General features: G+C 41.2%; 1 protein-coding gene across 1 annotated transcript; it reads right to left on the bottom strand.

The window, feature by feature from the left end:
• Positions 1-247: 247 nt before the first annotated feature.
• Positions 248-12,772, bottom strand: LOC122690218 (ARL14 effector protein-like). The gene is made up of 3 exons (XM_043897263.1): positions 12,705-12,772; positions 4,321-4,389; positions 248-713 (listed from the first exon to the last, which is right to left on the bottom strand). The coding sequence occupies exon 3, from the start codon at positions 701-703 to the stop codon at positions 248-250; it is 456 nt and encodes a 151-aa protein (XP_043753198.1). The 5' UTR covers positions 704-713; positions 4,321-4,389; positions 12,705-12,772.
• Between the last annotated feature and the right edge of the window lie 8,705 nt (positions 12,773-21,477).

The raw sequence follows: 21,477 nt of genomic DNA, 5'->3' as shown, positions 1-21,477 counted from the left end.
AGGGATTTTTAATCTGAGAGCAGAGTAGCAATTGAGTTGCTGGTTACCAGGGGAGGAATTTGAGTCGTCACAGCAGGAAGGTTAGAGAAGGACAGTGCGTTACACAGGATTCTATGGCTTCAGAGAACACTAACTAGTCTAAACTGTATTTTTCAAACTTTTTTCCCCCAGTCCTAAAATTCACCCAGGAGAAAGAGGCTGGTTTAACTGCAACGAAGAGAAACTTGATGAGCCTGGAGGGCTGCTCCTAGTCGGAGACGTTGAATGGCATCTTGCTGATGACCTCCCCACTCTCATCGAGCATGCTGGTGTAGGCCCAGCGGCGGCTGCAGCGGCACGTGGGCCCGCACTTGGTGGAGTTACACTTGGGGCACGGGTAGAAGCAACCCAGGCAGTCTTCATCGAGGCAATCACACAGGTCAGCCTGATTGACGAGGAGCCTGCCCTTTCTGTCATACTTCTTGGTTTCGGGCTTTGGAGAAGACAATTCTTTCTTCTTTGACATTTGCTCTTTCTTCTGCTGCTGCCTTATTTTAGGATTAAAGTTGGCGACCTGAGGCCCGGGGTTTTGAAATGTCAACCCTTTTAACTGCCGCTCTACCCGTTTCATTATCTTCTCCTCCATCTCACTGGCTCTCTCAGGAGAACTTTGACGTGCACGTCTCTCTCGCACGGAACTGCTTTTTTCTGCTTTTTTACTCATTTCTGCTCACCTGGGGACACAAACAAAGTCAGCAACCATTTGTGGGCGCTCATTCAACCACGAGGACGCTGGAGCTGGTAAACGTCATTTCAGAATGGGCCTATTAAGTTTTTACTTCAAACCTGGGTTAAGTGGATACGAGCGTTTATCAGCACCAACAAATCTTTGGACAAAAGTGCTTTTACCAGATAGATTTTCCTCCTTTATTTAACCATCTCTTTTTTTCTATCACATGTTTAAATAACCATTCATGTTTGTCTAGACTAGTACTTCTCAAACATTAATGTGCATATGAATCATGAAACTTCTTGTTAAAAACTAGATTATGATTCAGTTAGGACTGGGGTGGGGCCAGAGAGTCTATCTTTCTAATGTATGCCAGATTGTACTGATACTGCTAATTCCAAACCTACTTTGAGTCTCAAGGGCCTAGACCTAAACCAATAGTGATCGGGGGCAAAAACTGCTTTGCTTTAACAGAAAGCCAGTTATTCTTCTTAGGTGAGTGGCCCTAGGATAGAAAAACAACAGTTTTTTATGTAAAGAATTTCCTTCTCTCCGCAATGCTCCCCCCCTCAACACCCCCACACAAGGCAAACTCTTGAGTTTTCCTCCAGCTAAATTGGTTTGAACAAAGAAAATACTGTTTGGACCACTTCAGATCAATAAACATATTCCTTGTTTCTAATGACTGTAGTAAGTAATGGAAATTGGATGGTCATTTTAGCAATTGCCTTTTCTCTTGAAAACGTCAGTACATTAGCTGTGGTTTATTTATTTCGTTTGAAGTGACCTCCACTTCTCAGGAAACACTCTACAAGCTACTTTAAGGTAATTAATCATATTGAATTAGTGATTGGTTTTTAAAAGGCTTTCTAAAATCAGTACACTCTCAAGGACTTTCAGTGTCATTTCACCTCTCTCCATGTCTCAGTGTCTCCGTGGGTATGTCTCTTCCCTCACCACTCCCCCCATCCCTCTGTTTCTCTCCTAATTGGCCCACGTCCTACAGACTCCACAAAGCTTCGCAAACTACTAATAATTTAGAGTAGAGAGGCAGAGGATGCCCATTTCTTTAAGGATGTTCTGCCTAGCTTCAAGAAGCAAACTGGCTAAAAGTAAGAGAGACAGAGGATGGGGCATTAGCTGTGAGAAGATCACCATACTAGAGAAAAAATTCCCTTTGCTTCTCACTGGAGAGTTTCAGGCAATTCCAGAGGACTGGCCACACTCCGTTTGATACATACTACTAATTTCACGCAACAGGTTCCCTTTTAGGTCTTCCTTGTCACTTGAACAATGTAGTGTCTACAGAGAAGGAAAAGCAAATGATTCCTCTAAGTCTCTCTCTTCAACTGGATTTATTTGCCAGGATCTTGTTGAGTAAATATCCAGGACAGAAATAATACAGTTTCATAATTTCTATCTAAGTTACTCCAATGTCTTGGCAGGTCTAGAACATTTAGTTTTTTCATTACTCTTATTCTTTGAGTTCTAATTTCATGGTTAACTACTTATCTTACTTTTTTTGGGAAAAAAAAAGGGGTAGCAGCTACCTTTGTGCTACATTACCCTAGGCAGAGGAGCCTCAGGCATCACACTGCCAGGGATCAGACACTAGCACTGTCTTCACCACTATCTGACTTTAACTTAAGGTGACTTCAGTTGCTTAACCTCAGTTTCCTCATCTGAAAGTGGGGATAATAAAAGTACCTTCTCTGTGGGTATGCCCTAAATTAGGTGCAGTGAGAATTTCAAAGATGATATAAGACCAGGTTTCTGCCCGCAAAGGTTTGGCAATCTCCACTGGAGAGATCAATTATCTGTAGCTCACTGCAAGGACAGGGAAAGGTGCTCCAGTTCAGATTCAGAGAACCCTATGGGGGGTGGGGTTCATAATAATCAAATATCAATAGAGGCATCCCTATTTAGAACTAACCTTGATATCATTTTTCTGTGCCACCCCCCTCCCCCGAGTTTAGTGAGGTGCTCAGTCACTCAGTTCTGTCCAAGTCCTTGCAACCGCATGAAGTACAGCCCTTCAGGCTCCTCTGTCCATTTTCCAGGCAAGAATATTGGAGTGGGTTGCCATTCCCTTCTCCAGAACTAAGTTTTACATCTTAAAGAATTCCGGTTCATTCCCATAATGGTAAAAAAAAGTGAGTGTATGCATGTGCAAATCTGCCACCATAATCCAGTCTAAAACCACTATTTTTTTTTCATTCATTCAACAAATATTGATGAAGAGTATATCATATATGCTAGGAATTGTGCCCTATTTATTGCAGTAACAATTGCACACACAAGTCCAGAGTCCTTCAAGCAGTGGCCTTTATAAAAATGAATAAATTGGGGTAAAAATCTTTCACTCTTCAATTAAGCAAAATATCTGTGTAGGCCAATTTTAAGGCACAGTATTTGTTTTAGAAACAGGCATCAAGACTCTGGTAGAGAAACTCAAAGGTTAGTTATGAATACCTGTGAACCAAACACAAAACTGATTCTCAATACCTTTACAGTAAAAGCAGAGTTTGTTGCCTGTCTGAATGTTCCAATGTTGTTCCACTGATATTCCTTTTATTTTTAGAGTATTAACAGTGAGTAAAAGAAAATAGAATCAGATTACAATGAGACCTTTTACTGCAGGAACACTGTAATAACCCAATTTGCTGGACACTGCAAGTAAAATCACCAGGCAACTGAACAGATGTGGCCATTTTATGTTCAGCTATAGCACACTCAACCTTTGACATGAGATATGTTTGTGAACCAGAAATGGTAGCTTAAACCCCAGGGCCTCTTAAACCCTTGACCTCTCTCAAACATGTTGGGAGGATATATTCAGGCAAACAGTTAAGGGAAATTTAAAACAGAAATAAATGCTTGGTGAATGCATTTGAACCCTTGACATTACAACCCTATTGGTCAGGAAAGATCTTGGTATTTTCACAGGGAACTCTTTTTTCTGTTAAAATCACTTTGAAGGTAACATTATTTTTTTCTTGTCACTCGACAATTTATTTACTTGTCATAAAATACAGTGAAAAAACTCTGAGCCCAACCACATAAAAGTCTTAAATGCATGAGCTTTATCATTATCTTTCTTACCATAGTTCTGTTAGTCCTTAAATTTCATGGTGTTGAAAATATCCTTTTTGTGTTTCTTTTCTGGATTGTTCTCCCTCTGAGCAATGGTTACTAGAATCTTTTAGATTGACATGTATTTGCTAATTGGATTAAAGGAGAGATAATGGAAGACTTTTTTCCCCAACTATCTGGGTGATATTCTTAATCTGGAAAACAGATGTTTCAACATCTTTTTGCATCTTTGTGTTCATGATTACAGTAAAGTTTCAGAATATTCCAAATGATTCACTTTCCACATTGTTGGAAGCAGGAAGCCATTAAGATGAAACCCTTTAAACTTATATGTAATAACAGGAGGTGAAAGAAGGTAGAAAAGGGAGGGAGGAGTCCATAAGACTTGTTCTTGGTTGATGTTTTTTTATACTTCTCTCAGCTCTCAAAACTGCCTTTTTGCTTAATTCACTTATTGAAGCAGTTGATGCTTTTTATTATCCCACTCACATAGATTAAAAATGTTAAAATATACTTACTAAGTGTAAGATGAAAGATAATCCTGATTTAGGTGGTTACACTACTTTCACCGAAGACAGTCCTTTTACCTAAAATGCATAAAAAGGCAGTTTGTCATCTATTCATTAGGGGGAAATGTGTTAAATGTAACACACAAATAAAATCTCCTGTCCTTCACAATAATTGTGTCTCTTAACTTTCATCTTTCTTCTAAAAATGTTTATACGAGTTTTCTAGGCCATTGGTATTTGAGAAAATGGGAGGAAAATGGTTATTACCGAAATAGTCTTAATGAAAAATAGTTTCAAATGTTCAAATTATGTTAAAAAAAAAAAAAAAAGAGGGAAGGGGGGCAAAAGAAATCTTATTTCAGGAGTACCCTGGCTGAAAGTTTCAACAAATTTAATCTTTTAAAAAAATCTTCAGTAATAGTAATAATGAAAGAGATCCTTTTCGTTTAACAGCGAGAATGATTAATTTGGCATTATAAAAACTTCACATTTTCCATAACTGATACTTGGAATCAAAGATGTATGGTACCTCTGTCTATGTTTGATGTTACACAAAAGCCTTGTTGTATAGAGAAGCGGAAATTCTTGGGTCCTGCACCCAGAAATTCCAGTTCATTAAGTCTGCGGGGTTGCCTGTGACTCTGCATTTTTAACCGACAGCCTGAGGTGATTCTGATGTTGTGGTCCGGGGACCACACCTGGAGAAGGGTGGTTGTGTAACTCTTCTGAGACTGTAACAGAGCCCAGCTCTGCCTGCCATCCTCTGCTCGCACAGCTGTTGCTAAATATCCCTCAACAAAGATCTTTAGGGAGATGACTTTCATACAGTTTGATATCTTGAGATACATTCTGAGTGATCCTCAGTCATAACAGTTAAACACCTTTGTTTAATTCGCTATACTCTTCCTGAAATTAGTGAACATACAAGGGTGTATCTGGTAACTGTCTACAACCACACTACATATTTGGCCAGAACCCTCTGGTTAATAGAGGTGGGGCTGCCTATTCACCTAGATTTGAAATACAAATGAAATATTAGAATTCAAATGAAGGATTCTTAGCCTACCACCATTATATACTGGGGGCTTCCCTGGTGGGTCAGAGGTTAAAACGTCTGCCTGCAATGCGGGAGACCTGGGTTCGATCCCTGGGTCGGGAAGATCCCCTGGAGAAAGAAATGGCAACCCATTCCAGTACTCTTGCCTGGAGAATCCCATGGACGGAGGAGCCTGGTAGGCTACAGTCCACAGGGTTGCAGAGAGTCAGACATGACTGAGAGACTTCACTTTATTATATACTGGAGAAGAGATGATGTCATTTGGAGCAAATCATAAGAGACAGTGCCCATACATTAAAAAGTTGTTGAAAGGGTAAAGAGAAGGGGTTGAATTTAGACAAAGATCTGGTTATTCTGACAACTGGTAAATAGTATAGTATGTTTTGCTGAATTTCACCTGCCATTGCTACTGTTTATCTTCCTAAATACAATTAGATGTGTTCCTGCAAGCAGAATTCAAGAAGGCTTCTGGTGAATTCTAGACTGTCTCTGAGTAGTGTGTGCCTCATCACAAATACCTGGACTGGGGGAGGATCCAGAAAACTGCCACGCCCACAGAACTGCTTTTCTCTGCCTGAAGGAGTGCTGGACCAGTTCTATAAAGGAGGTCAGACAAGAGCTTACAAATGAGGCACAAGGCAGAGTTCCTAAGGGATCCAACTATTTATTTCTTCCCTCCTTACCTACCCTTCTTTTCTCCTCTGTTGACACCCTGCAGAAGGAAAGTGTGGAAGAATGTATTATTTGTTCATAATTTTTCCTTCTATTCCCTGTATCGTGCCATAGTTTCACTAGGTAGATTATACTTCTCCATCCCATTGACCTTGAAATTTGCCATATGACTTGCTTGGGCTAAAGGAAAATGGGCACAAGTGATCATTAATGAGTTCTGTGCTGAGATATTAAAGGGCATTGCAAATTTCTGCCAAGTTCTTCTTGTATTTCTGTCATCTGCCATGAGAAGTGCATACCCCAGGAAGCTGCTGACTGCAAAATGAGACACATATGAACAGATCTCAATTTGATTCACAGCCTTAAGCAGAGCTGCCATAAGTGACCCACAGACACATGAGGAAGAACATCAATGGTATCTTAGTAAACCATTAAGATTTAGGGGTGGGGTGTTTGCTATGCAGCAGCATCATAGCCTTAGCCGAATAACACACAAGGATAAGTGCCATTTACTTGGGACTCACACCTTGCCAAGCACCGCTAACATTAGCTCCTTTAATCTACAAAATTTCCTTCTGAGATCTGCTAATGCGTCCATCTTTCATGAAACATTTGCTCAGAGAAGGCAAGGACTCACAGCTAACAAGTGGCTAAGCCAGAAACTCAAATTCATGTGTGCCCAAGTTCAAATATTGCGTTGGCCAAAAAGTTCATTTGGGTTTCTTGTAACATTTCATGGAAAAAGCAAAATGAACTTTTTGGCCAACCCAATACAATGATTGTTCCATGGCTTTTTCCTATTTTTCCTGCAGTTGAAACCACAGGTGATAGCAACAACCACCACATAAAACACAATTTCACTCTTTTATGAAGGGCACTTTCCTGGGTCTTCTTTCAATCCAATTACTAATTGGGATACTTAAGTCCCGTTTTTGTTCTGCTCTAGATTGAATCATTGCCCATGAGATTTGAAATGGTAAGTCTTCAGTTCGGAAAGTATTGTGCTTTAGAAACCACAGGAAGGCTTAAAATAGATTGGAATATTCTGAGGTTATAGGTAGGAGAGAAAATTGTACCAGATAAAAACCAGTTGAACCAGTGTTTTGAGCTTTTCTTGACTAAACCAGACAGACTCCATAGAAACTACTCAGGATCCTCCCTGTCACCCCACTGCAAGAGATGATCATTCAGAAAGGACCGCCAGTATTGTTGCAGTGACACTCAGAAGGAAATATTTCCCATCTCTGGCTGCACATTAGAATCATTTGGAGACCTTGAGGAAAAAAGAAATCTGGGCCCTGCTGACAAGCAAACTCAATTGACATTTCTGAGTGAGAAGCTGAGCATGTTTTTTGTTTTTGGCGGGGGGAATGTAAATTTTTTAAAGTTCCCCAGGTGATTCTATTTTCTTTGACCACACTGAGTAGTGTGCAGGGTACTAGTTCCCAGATCAGGGAACAAACCCTGGCCACTCCCCCACCCCCGACTGCAGTGGAAGCGTGGAGTCCCACCCACTGGACCACCAGGGAAGTTCCCCCAGGTGACTCTCATAGGCAGCCAGCGTTGCGACCCACTAAGCTACACTGATGGCTCAGATGGTAAGAATCTGCCTGTGATGCCAGAGACCTGGGTTCAATCCCTGGGCTGAGGAGATCCCCTGGAGGAGAGTGTGGTAACCCTCTCCAGTATTCTTGCCTGGAGAATTCCATGGACAGAGGAGCCTGGTGGCCTACAGTCCATGGGGTCACAAAGAGTGGGACACAACTGAGAGGCTAAACACGGGGCAAGCTGTAATAGGGAATGGGCTTCCCTGGGGGCTCAGTAGTAAAGAATCCACCTGCTAATGCAGGAGATGTGGGTTCCATCCCTGGGTGGGGAAGATCCCCTGGAGGAGGGCATGGCAACCCACTTCAGCATTCTTGCCTGGAGAATCCCATGGACAGAGGAGCCTGGTGCTCTACAGTCCACGAGGTTGCAAAGAGACATGACGGAGCAACTCAACAACAACAACAAAAGCTAGAAGATGGACACAAAAAATGTATTTGCTGATTTGCTGATATTTCACATTAAAAGCCAATTCTAGTGAGTGACTCACTCATGGAGACCGGAGTGTCAGCTTTGCATGTCTTTGAACTTCCTACCTACTCTCCTATCATCATTCTTTACCATTTCTCTTTCCTCCACGGAATATTTACTGAATCTATAGTTATTTACTGAAATCCACATCTATGTTAATTCCTAAAGTGGTGTTTGCCAAGGGTTAGACTGTTAAAGTTTATAGAGTTTGTAAAGAATTCACTAAAACTGTTATCGGCTAACTTAAAGAGGAGAGATGTCAGTGGCTTCATTAGCCAAATAAATAAAGCCCCAACTGTCATTTATAGTGATTGTATACATGGTTCATACTCTCCCATGACTATTTTGGGGCACTGACATGATAGTTTAATTTGCACATACAAGTTCCCAAGGATTAGCTGTGACTGGCATAGCCTGAGATTGAGACATGTATGCTATCTTGCTCCTGCATACAGAGACCCCTTGTGGCACTCATCTGACGGCCTCCCAGGATATGTGGGAAACCTTCTATTTCTTTTACAGTAAGATACACAACTCCCTTATTGCACTGGTGGCAACTGATTTTTTTCAATGCATTTGAATGAAAATAATATCTAAGATTTATGGAGTATTGTCTATGTGCCAGGCACTATCCTTAGTGTTCTACGTGCATTAACTCATTTAATCCTTAACTCTATGAGGTAGATGATCTATTGTCCTCATTTTACAGAAGAAAAAAACTGAGGCACAGAAAAATTAAGTAAGGTGTCTGAGATCACACACATATTAAAGGATCAAGCTGGAATTTGAACCCAGAAAGTCTAGATCCAGAATCTGGATTTTGAGCCACTAGAAATACCACATCCCTTAGAAGGTAAGGGACTGATCTGAGTACATTTTAGGAGAGGCTGTAGAGCAACCAGTAGTCTCGTCACTGCTAATGGAAGTGCAAACTGGTACAACCACAAACAAATGGTTTTATGACAGCTGATACCTACTAAAGCTGAACACCTGCTTACCCTATGACCCAGTAATTCCTGGGTACATATCCCAAAACAGTGCATACTTGTGTTGATGAAAGGACATGAATTTGGGTGTTTGTAACAGCACTGAACTGGAAACTACCCAAAGGTCCATCAACAGGAAAGCAGGTAAACACATTTTAGTGTATCTATACTGCTCTGCAGCAATGAGAGGAAAAAAATGTATCACTACACAGAGTAATAAGGAAGGCTCTCACAAACATAATGCTGACTGATAGAAGTCAGGAAAATAGAGCACAGGCTATATGTTGCTATTTATAATAAGTTCAAAGGCAGGCAAATAAGTTCAAACCCCTGCTGTTAGGGGTCAGGCTATTGGTTACCCCAAGGGTGAGAGCTCTGTCTGGAAAGAGTATTTGGGGGCAGGTCTTCTGGGGTCGTGGGTAAAGATATATTATCTTATTGGTGCTATGTGGTTTGTGGGATCTAGTTCCCAGACCAGGGATTGAAACCATGTCCTCTGCAGTAGGAACATGGAGTCCTAACCACTGGACTGCTAGGGAAATCCCAAGTCCTTTTATTGATCTGGTTAGTGTCCACAGCATGTTTAAGTTCTGAAAGTTCAGTGAGTCTTACATTTAGGTTACATGCACTTTTCTGTATGTACACTATATATATATATAAATTTTGCAAAGGTACCTCTGTGATCAAATATTACCTAGAGATAGGAGATTTCATTAAATATTTTCAAATAAACAATGCATATCTGGAAAAGCAGTGTTAATGGGAAGGTTCATAGCAATACAGGCTTACGTTAAGAAACAAGAAAAGAGTCAAATATCCTAACTCTACACCTAAAGCAACTTGAAAATGAATAAATTATGAACTCCAGGGTTAGTAGAAGGAAAGAAATCTTAAAAATTAGGGTAGAAATAAGTGGAAAAGAAAAAAAAGAGACCATAGCAAAAATCAACAAAACCAAAAGCTGGTTCTTGGAGAAGATAAATAAAATTGACAAACCATTAGCCAGACTCATCAAGAAACAAAGGGAGAAAAATCAAATCAACAAAATTAGAAATGAAGATGGAGAGATCACAACAGACAACACAGAAATAGAAAGGACCCTAAGAGACTATTATCAGCAACTATATGCAAATAAAATGGACAACTTCTTAGAAAAGTACAACTTTCCAAAATTGAACCAGGAAGAAATAGAAAATCTTAACAGACCCATCACAAGCACAGAAATTGAAACTATAATCAGAAATCTTCCAACAAACAAAAGCCCAGGACCAGACGGCTTCACAGCTGAATTCTACCAAAAATTTAGAGAAGAACTAACACCTATCCTACTCAAACTCTTCCAGAAAATTGCAAAGGAAGGTAAACTTCCAAGCTCATTCCATGAGGCCACCATCACCCTAATACCAAAGGCTGACAAATGCCACAAAAAAAGAAAACTATAGGCCAGTATCACTGATGAACATAGATGCAAAAATCCTGAACAAAATTCTAGCAAAGAGAATCCAACAACATATTAAAAAGATCATACATCATGACCAAGTGGGTTTTATCCCAGGGATGCAAGGATTCTTCAATATCTGCAAATCAATGAATGTAATACACCACATTAACAAAGTGAAAAATAAAATCATATGATTATCTCAATAGATCCAGAGAAAGCCTTTGACAAAATTCAACATCCATTTATGATAAAAACCCTCCAGAAAGCAGGAATAGAAGGAACATACCTCGAGATAATGAAAGCTATATATAACAAACCCTCAGCAAACATTATCCTCAATGGTGAAAAATTGAAAGCACTGCCCCTAAAGTCAGGAACAAGACAAGGGTGCCCACTCTCACCACTACTGTTTGACATAGTTTTGGAAGTTTTGGCCACAGCAATCAGAGCAGAAAAATAAATAAAAGGAATCCAGATTGGAAAAGAAGAATCAAAAATCTCACTGCAGATGACATGATCCTCTACATAGAAAACCATAAAGACTCCACCAGAAAATTACTAAAGCTAATCAATGAATATAGTAAAGTTGCAGGATATAAAATTAACACACAGAAATCCCTTGCATTCCTATACACTAACAATGAGAAAACAGAGAAATTAAGGAAACAATCCCATTCACCATTGCAACGAAAAAAATAAAATACTTAGGAATGTATCTACCTAAATAAACAAAAGACCTATACATAGAAAACTATAAAACACTGGTGAAAGAAATCAAAGAGGACACAAATAGATGGAGAAGTATACCATGTTCATGGATCAAAAGAATCAATATAGTGAAAATGAGTATATTACCAAAAGGAATCTATAGATTTAATGCAATCCCCATCAAGCTACCAATACTATTTTTCAAGAACTAGAACAAATAATTTCACAATTTGTATGGAAATACACAAAACCTAGAATAGCCAAAGCAGTCTTGAGAAAGAAGAGTGGAAGTGAAGGAATCAACCTGCCTGACTTCAGTCTCTACTACAAAGCCACAGTTATCAAGACAGTATGGTACTGGCACAAAAACAGAAATATAGATCAATGGAACAAAACAGAAAGCCCAGAGATAAATCCACGCACCTATGGACACCTTATCTTTGACAAAGGAGGCAAGAATACACAATGGAGAAAAGACAATCTCTTTAACAACTGGTGCTGAGAAAACTGGTCAACAACTTGTAAAAGAATGAAACTAGAACACTTTCTAACACCATACACAAAAATAAACTCAAAATGGATCAAAGATCTAAACATAAGACCAGAAACTATAAAACTCCTAGAGGAAACCATAGGCAAAACACTCTCCGACCTAAACCACAGCAGGATCCTCTATGACCCACCTCCCAGAATATTGGAAATAAAAGCAAAAATAAACAAATGGGACCAAATTAAAATTAAAAGCTTCTGAATCAGCCATGGATTTACATGTGTTCCCCATCCTGAACCCCCTCCCACCTCCCTCCCTATCCCATCCATCTGGGTCATCCCAGTGCAACAGCCCTGAGCACTTGTCTCATGCATCCAACCTGGATATTGTAAAGTAATTAGCCTCTAACTAATAAAAATAATTGAGGGAAAAAATGGTGAGCATTAAAAAAATAAGAAATAAAATAAAAAAATTAAAAGCTTCTGCAAGAAGGGGTTATGTGATTATTGTGCAGAGGAGATAACATATGAAAAGAAAATTACTCAAGATAAAGTAAAAAAAGGGTGAGAAGGGTTATGCTCCCCAGTCTTACTCTTCCTGAGACCAGCACATAGCACTGGGGCTATAGGACCTTAAAGTGAGCGCTGGAGAATGGCAAGTCATAGAAGAGAAATAGAAATAGGTGCCTACCTGGCAACCACAAAGTACCGATAGGTACGTGACAACAAACACAGTTCAGAAGAACATGGGCAAGAGTTTACTTAACTACCTGGAAGATACTTGCCCTGTGAAGTACCAGGGGCATCGAGGAATTTCTAGCGGCGGCTGGAAGATGAAGCCACTCAAAATGGCTGTGTTCTTGTTCTCTGTCCCTGTCAGACTAGTGCCTACTTCATCTACACCCTACTTGCAGGACTGACCTTCCCACCTCCTTGCCCCACGGCCTAGCTAACGATAGCTTACCAAACTGCAGAGGAGGAGTCAGTCTCTCAACTGGTTCCCGCGATCAGCCGGTTCTGCGCAATGGCGGCCTTGGACCACGTGCATGGGTTCTTGTGTGCGCATGCGTGCGTGGTGTGTGCGCATGCGTACGTGATGCATGCGCGCCTGCGTGCGCGCCTGCGTGCGCACCTGCGTGCGTGCCTGCGTGCGCGCCTGCGTGCGTGCCTGCGTGCGCGCCTGCGTGCGTGTGTGGTGTGCGCATGCGTGCTTGTGTGGGCGTCCGTGTGTGTGTGTGTGTGTGTGTGTGTGTGTGTGTGTGTGTGCCTGAGTGCATTCGTGGGTGCGTGCGTGGGTGCATGGCTACGTATGTGCCTGCGTGCGTGGGTGCGTGGCTGTGTGCATGGGTGCATGCATGGGTGTGTGGCTGCGTGCTTGGGTGCCTGCGTGCCTGCACGCATGCGTGTTCAGCCATGTCCCAGTCTTTTGACTGTAGCCTGCCAGGCATTCTCCAGACAGGCATAGTCATTTCCTTCTCCAGGGCATATGCCTGACAGGGATCAGCTAAGGTCAGTTCTCATACAATTGGTAATCCTGGCTTCCCCCAACTCCCAACAGTGAAACCTGCCGACGTGTCCGTGCTGCCTGCCTGCTCCTGCGTTGCACACGATGGGATGTTGCTCCAGGACCTTGCCCGAGACAGGCAGGGTCCTCCATCGGTTCAACCGTGATGTCTTCGTCTCTGTCGCTGACTTAGGGCCCTTTCTTTGGTTGCGAAACTGAGCAAGTCAGGCCTTGCTGGCCTGTGGGATGCAGTAGAACAGTAGTCTTGGGTTAAGAGTCCTTAATTTGGGCATAAATGTGTCTGTTTGTTTGTTTTTTCTATATTTAGTTTTTGGTTGTGCTGGATTTTTGTTGCTGCTCAAGGGCTTTCTCTAGTTGGGGAGAGCTGGGGCTTCTCATTGCAGTGGCTTCTCTTGTGGAGCACTGGCTCTAGGGCACGTGGTCTGAGTAGTTGTAGTGCAATGGCTTAGTTGCTCCAGGGCATACGGACAGGGAGGGATTGAACCAGTGTACTTGTATTGGCAGATGGATTCTTTTCCACTGTGTCACCAGGGAAGTCCAATTTGGGCATAAAAATGTGACATCATTCATACCCAAACTGCTAAGATCTGGGAATATTTTCATTATTCCACAGTAGGGTGTGCTGCCCAATCTCCTTGGAGAAGATTATACAGATCGTGTTTTGTCAAACTACTTCCATTATATTAAAGTGCTCTGTGGAAAGAATATTCAGTGATCAAAGTAGTTTGAGAATAGTGGATTAAATAACATTAAGTAGATGTCTGTACTGAAAAACTCATGTCATTAATGTGCTAATGGGGTAGTGAATCCTTGTGTCAATCAGGATATGCTAGGTTATGCTGAAACAAAAATTGACTCTAAAATTTCAGTGGCTTATATCAAAGGTTTGTTTCACTAGTCCTGCCACACATCATCTTCTCTTTGGGACCTAGGCTGAAGCAACAGACTATTTTTCGTTTGTTAGTATTCAATAGAAATTTATCTTTATTTTTACACAGAATAGAGTGCACAGGTCTTATGATTTTCTGTGTAGAAGTGCAGGGAAGTTAATGCCCGTGGGACAAACTTTGATCAGTGTAGAGACAGGAGACAGCAGAGAATCAGCAGCTAAGTTCCCTATGTGTTCCCTCTCTGATGGGCTGTAATGGGGCACAGTTCTTTTCATCTTGGTACCAGGTGGACACACTTGAGAGAATCAGCTGTTTCTCTCATTGAGTTTGATGGAAAGTTTGTTGGGAAGCAGTGACCAGTATCACAGGACATCATCTTATATTTGAATATTTATTTATTTATCTTGCTGCTCGGAGTCTTAGTTGTGGCATGTGGGATCTTTAGTTGTGGCGTGTGAGCTCTTATTTGCGGCATGTAGGATCTAGTTCCCAGACCAGGGATTGAACCCAGGCCCCCTGCTTTGGGAATGTGGAGTCTTAGCCACTGGACCACCACGGAAGTCCCTCACCTTGTATTTGAATCTCCCTCTTCTCCTCACTTTAGCTGCCATGGATTATACCTCCCATGAAAGCTGTAGCATGTAAACCTTTCTTCAGGCTCTGTTTTCCAGGGAACCCAGGAGAACACAGTGTGGGAAAATATCAGGGCTCCCTGATTTCGCAGACCAGTGGAATTGTGCTATGTTAGGCCTCCTTGGTATTTCTCCATCTCACAAAGTACACACTCAGCTTTGCACATACTGTTTCTCTCTATGGAACATTCTTCTTTCAGACATATGCATGGTTTCTTCTCTCACCTCCTTCAGGTCATTGCCCAAATATTGCCTACTTACTGAGACCATTCCTGCTCTCCTATTGAAATTTGCACACATATACTGCACTGTATTCCTTCACCCCCCATTTATTTTATTTATTGTTATTTCTAGAATAATAGCTCCATATTATATCTCATCATTCTTGGTAAGCTCCATGAGAGGAAAAACATTCAGTAAGTATTTGTGTGGCAGCTGGAGGGATGGATAGATGATGGATGAATGGATGGATAGAGTGATGGATGAATAGATGAACAGATGGAGCAGTCGGTGATAGGGAGCTGTTCTTTTTCATGGTTCAGGATCTCTGTAAACATGGTATAAAAAACTCCAAATGAACTTCAGTTTCAGGATTCACGGGCAGTTCAGAAAAGAACTGTTGAATCAAACTGTGCTGAATGTTTTCTTTAGTTACTCCCATCAGTGGTTGAGCTAATCAATTTTGGAGCCTTCCAAACAGTCTCATTAGGCTGTTTGAAACGATTGATGTCAGAATATAGCACTCTTATCCCTTCCTTTTTCATCGTTAATTAATGGATTAAAAGTCCACTATAGCAGTGTTAAAATCTAGCCCAGGAAGAAAGTGGTCCCGGACTGTTGGCTAGCTGCATCTCATTCCATCTGATGCTGCTGAGGCCTGGCCATCAGTGGGCATTTGAGGGAGACAGCAAAAACCCACCAATAAGATGGCTGGAGAGCTTGCTAAGTTTAGAGGCATCCATTAATGGACTCTTGTTTTTAGCAAGATGGAAGTTTGTTATTTAAAAATTTTGTTCTGAATTATTAATTTATGTAGAGATAAAAAAACGCTTGGGTTTTTAAGCCAGATCAGTTTGGGCTCACAAAATCATTCTACATATATTAAGATGAGGAAAGGCCATCTGTTTGTCTGGAAGAGAACTGACTAGCTTTTGAGTACCTTGTAAAGTGGCAAATGATGAACGATTTTAAGTGGGTTGCTTTAGTTATGTCTACAGTTTGTTTAGTATTTTAACTATGTATAAAGCACACCGTAATGTTGAGAAATGAGTATAAACCCTAGTGTGGGTGGTATCTGGATGTTTGTAGCCCTTGTTTAGTACCTATAATTCTAACCATAAGAGCTTCTACTTGGTGCTTATGATGATCCAGGAATCACATTCAGTGCTTTCAGTATGCTGTTTTTTCTTCACAACAATCTTAGGAGCTAAATATTGTTATCCCCATTTTATTTATTTATTTTTTATTAGTTGGAGGCTAATTACTTCACAACATTTCAGTGGGTTTTGTCATACATTGATATGAATCAGCCTTAGATTTACACGTATTCCCCATCCCGATCCCCCCTCCCACCTCCCTCTCCACCCAATTCCTCTGGGTCTTCCCAGTGCACCAGGCCTGAGCACTTGTCTCATGCATCCCACCTGGGCTGGTGATCTGTTTCACCATAGATAGTATACATGCTGTTCTTTTGAAACATCCCACCTTCACCTTCTCCCACAGAGTTCAAAAGTCTGTTCTGTATGTCTGTGTCTCTTTTTCTGTTTTGCATATAGGGTTATCGTTACCATCTTTCTAAATTCCATATATATGTGTTAGTATGCTGTAATGTTCTTTATCTTTCTGGCTTACTTCACTCTGTATAATGGGCTCCAGTTTCATCCATCTCATTAGGACTGATTCAAATGAATTCTTTTTAACAGCTGAGTAATATTCCATGGTGTATATGTACCACAGCTTCCTTATCCATTCATCTGCTGATGGGCATCTAGGTTGCTTCCATGTCCTGGCTATTATAAACAGTGCTGCGATGATATTATCCCCATTTTAAAGTTCAGGAAACTACCATTTAATGGGGTTATTAACGTGCCCAGGGCCTTACAGTCATTAAGGATCACAGGCATGGCTTTACCATGTTTCTTGTTCAGTTGCCGAGTCATATCCCACTCTTTGTGACCCCATGGACTGCAGCACGCCAGGCCTCCCTGTCCCTCACCATCTTCCAGAGTTTGCCCAAGTTCATGTTCATTGCATCAGTGATGCCGTTCAGCCATCTCATCCTCTGACACCCTCTTCTCCTGCCCTCAATGTTTCCTAGCATCAGGGACTTTTTCAGTGAGTTGTCTGTTTGCATCAGATGACCAAAATACTGGAGCTTCAGCTTCAGCATCAATCCTTCCAGTGAATATTCAGGCTTAATCTCCCTTAAGATTGACTGGTTTGACCCCTTGCCATCAAAGGGATTATCAGGAGTCCTCTCCAGCACCATAGGTTGAAGGCATTAATTCGTTGGCATTCCGATCTCACAACCATACATGATGACTGGGAAGATCATAGCCTTGACTATGTGGACCTCTGTTGGCAGAGTAACATCTCTGTTTTTCAACAGACTGTCTAGGTTTGTCATTGCTTTCCTGCCAGGAAGCAATTGTCTTCTGAATTCATGGCTGCAGTCACTATCTGCAGTCATTTTGGAGCCCAAGAAGAGGAAATCTGTCACTTCTTCCATCTTTGCCCCTTCTATTGGCCATGCAGTAATGGGGCTGGAAGGCATGACCTTAGTTTTTTGAATATTTAGTTTTAAGCCTGCTCTTTCACTCTTCTCTCTCACCCTCATCAAGAGGATCTTTAGTTCGTCTTTGCTTTCTGCCGTTAGTGATATCATATGCATATCTGAGGCTGTTTATGTTTCTCCTGCCTGTCTTGATTCAGACTTGTAACTCATCCAGCCTGGCATTTCTCATGATGCGCTCTGCGTATAAGTTAGACAGAGTGACAGCAGACAGCTCTGTCATACTGCTTTCTCAATCTTGAACCAATCAGTTGTTCCATACAGGGTTTTAAATGTTGCTTCTTGACCCGCATACAGGTTTCTCAAGAGAAAGGTAAGATGGTCTGGTATTCCCATCTCTAAGAGCTTTCCACAGTTTGTCATGATCTACACAGTCAAAGGCTTTCGTGTAGTCGATGAAACAGAGATACCCGTTTTTCTGAAATTCCCTTGCATTTTCTATACTCCAGCAAATGTTGGCAATTTGATCTCTAGTTCCTCTTCTTTTTCTAAACCCAGCTTGGACATCTGGAAGTTCTTGATTCACATAATTCTGAAGCCTAGCATGCAAGATTTTAAGCATGACTTTACTAGCATGGGAAATGAGTGCAATTGTCTGATGGTTAGAACATTCTTTAGTACCACCTTTCTTGGGAATTGGGTTGAGGATTTTGCTTTTAGCTTTTAGCCATCAATGGATTGGTAAGACTCATCTGATGGTGACAAAGCCAGAAGATACACATGTAATTTCCAAAGCTCAGACCCTTCAGTTAAACCACATCTTAATACCACCTGTTCAAAAGGACCCAATAAATGTATTTTTAGGTGCTGATGTTCAGAAATCTGCATGTTAATAGGTTCTGAATTAACAGTGTTGGCTTGGGACTCCCCTAGAAAGTAGTTTTCATTGTTAGAAACCTTATCAGCCAATGACGTAAGAGTTGTTCCTATTTTTGACATGTCGGTGATCAAATGATAGATATGAAACTGTATGAATTTTGACCTTTTCCAGTCCTGTGGTCACTGCTGGGTCTTCCAGATTTGTTGACATAATGAATGCAAAGTTTTGATGGCATCCTCCTTTAGAGATTTGAATAGTTCTATTGGAATTCCATCACATCCACTAGCTTTATTAACAGCAGTGCTTCTTAAGGCCCACTTGGCTTCACAGTCCAGAATGTCTGGGTTTGGGTGACTAACCACACCATTTTAGTGGTCTGGTTCATTAAGATCTTTTTTATACAGTTCTTCCGTGTATTCTTTCCATCTCTTCTTGATCTCTTCAGCATCTACTATGTCTCTACCATTCTTATCCTTTATTGTGCCCGTCTTTGGGTGGACTCCATGCTTGCAGACTCCTGAATCCAAGCTCTGGGGTTTGAAGATAAAAGGAAAAGGCTATATAAAAAGTGTTGAGTTCTCAACTCTCAAGTGATAAAATTTAGATGATTCAATACTACTGACATATTTCTAACCCTGGTAGAATCCACCTTGTTCAGGAGGAGGGACACACGCATGCATGTACACACACACACACACACATACACACACACACACATACAAACAATCACACACAGATACACTTTTATTTCTATGCACATACACATAGATACACACCAGCCCTTGGCTGTTCACACCAGGGCGATCAGGAGACACTTGTATTCTGGTATCCTTCAGGCTCAGAGCCAAGTTAAAAGACAGACCAACTGCATAATTGCTCTGAGCACCAATCTATAAAGGCAATACCATTTCCAGTGCAAATCAGAAATATGGTACCATTTAACTCAGATCTCCATGTGTGACTACTTCTATAACCAACAAATTACAAATCAGTCCTACTTTATCGAAGTGGACAGTGGAAATGAAAAAAATTATCCTGGTGCCAGTTCTACTCCCTCAGTAAGAAACTTGCATTAATATTGGAAGGACACCATCAGAAGCACATATCTAATTCTTAGTTTGCCTCAGCTGCAACACCTCTTGGTCCAGACCTGTTTGTGCAATGGGTGTTCTACTGTTTCTAGTGCCAAAGTGCCAGAGTCTTGAGCACTGTGCCTAGTCTTCCCTTCCAACAACATTGGCTTCTTCAGCTCTCATGTGTGGTCCAATGCATGCAGGCCAGTGCTTGTCTCTGCACTTGGGCTTCCCTTTGATCCAGTGTGGAATTTGTGGGACAGATCTTGATTGCCTCACTGGCCTTTAGGCCTCTCCCAAATTTGACTTCAGATATTAGATTTCCGTTTGGGCTTGGGGTAAACTACTTTTCTCTTCTTGTTATTTGGCTATCAGACATGCTGCTAAATCTCTCTAGCCTTGGCCTGGTCTAGCCTAGCCTTTGGCCTTCCTGGGATCAGTAGCCTTCTCTGGTTTCCTGAGCATCCCAGGAATGCTTCCAGGATACCCATGCTTGTTGAATGTTCAGTATCTGTCCTCTCCTCTGAATGTAAACTCTTTATTCAGCACTCTTTCTCTAGCACTTCACATGGGCCCTGCCATGTTCAGTCAGTTCAGTCGCTCAGTAAAGTCCAACTCTTTGTGACCTCATGGACTGCAGCATGCCAGGCCTCCCTGTCCATCACCAACTCCCGGAGTTTACTCAAACTCATGTCCATTGAGCCAGTGATGCCATTCAACCATCTCATCCTCTGTCGTCCCCTTCTCTTCCCACCTTCAATCTTTCCCAGTCTCAGGGTCTTTTCCAATGAGTCAGCTCTTCAAATCAGGTACCCAAAGTACTGGATTTCAGCTTCAGCATCAGTCCTTATTCAGAACTGCATATTCAGGACTGATTTCCTTTACAATGGACTGGTTGGATCTCCTTGCTGTCCAAGGGACTCTCAAGAGTCTTCTCCAACACCATAGTTCAAAAGCATCAATTCTTCTGGGCTCAGCTTTCTTTACAGTTCAACTCTCACATCCATTCATGACTACTGGAAAAACCATAGCTTTGACTAGATGGACCTTTGTTGGGAAAGTAATGTCTCTGCTTTTTCATATGCTGTCTAGGTTGGTCATAACTTTCTTCCAAGGATCAAGGATCTTTAATATTTCATGGCTGCAGTTACCATCTGCAGTGATTTGGGATGCCCCTCCGCAAAAAGTCTGTCACTCTTTCCCCATCCATTTGCCATGAAGTGATGGGATCAGATGCCATGATCTTAGTTTTCTGAATGTTGAGCACCTCACGTGGGGCCTGCCACGTAGAAGGTGATAAGTATTTGTTGAATAAATAAGTGACTGTGTATTTATTTACTTTGTTTGCAGGTACATGACACTTAGGATGTGCCTAGAAATGTTGTAAGGATTTTATAGACATGAAACTCATTGAAATTTTTTTTAACATGCCATTTATCCCACTAGACTGTTTCTTGAGGACAGAATTTGTGCTGATCTCTAGTATAGTGTCTGATAATATATTTTGATTACATGAAGACATCTATAGTTTTAATTGTTAAAATTACATTTCTGAATCTATGTCTTTCTACTGTGAGCAACATGAAAACACATATCTCTTAACTTGTAAATGCTCATGTTTAAATGGGAAAAAGAAATAAAAATAAATGGGCTGTGTCATGGCCAAATTACCTTAATTTTATTTTCTTGCTTGAAAATTTCTGTTGCTATAAATCTTCTGGCCTCTACTTACCTGGCAGGATCCATTGCTCCAGCTATTTCTTCCTTCATCTGTTTCCATACTTGAAATCCCTCCAGTGAATGCTTCTACCAAATCTTTAGACAACAGTCACTGCGGTATAGACAACACTTAGAGAAGAATAGCATTTTAGTCATTTTTTAAATTTTTTTGCGTTTTAGTCTTTTGACACTATTACCCCGTGGGTGTCAACGTGTGAATGAAGAGGCCCTGTTGATTGAACCTGGGTTTGTTTTTATAGGCTTGATCAAAATTCTGAGAAAATCTA

Source organism: Cervus elaphus, chromosome X, assembly GCF_910594005.1.
Source record: "Cervus elaphus chromosome X, mCerEla1.1, whole genome shotgun sequence".
NCBI classification, from domain to species: domain Eukaryota; kingdom Metazoa; phylum Chordata; class Mammalia; order Artiodactyla; family Cervidae; genus Cervus; species Cervus elaphus.
This window is presented reverse-complemented; position numbering and strand designations above follow the sequence as displayed.

Bases quoted from the DNA above. Each gene is read 5' to 3' on its own strand.
- LOC122690218 (XM_043897263.1), bottom strand. From the start codon at position 703: ATGAGTAAAAAAGCAGAAAAAAGCAGTTCCGTGCGAGAGAGACGTGCA.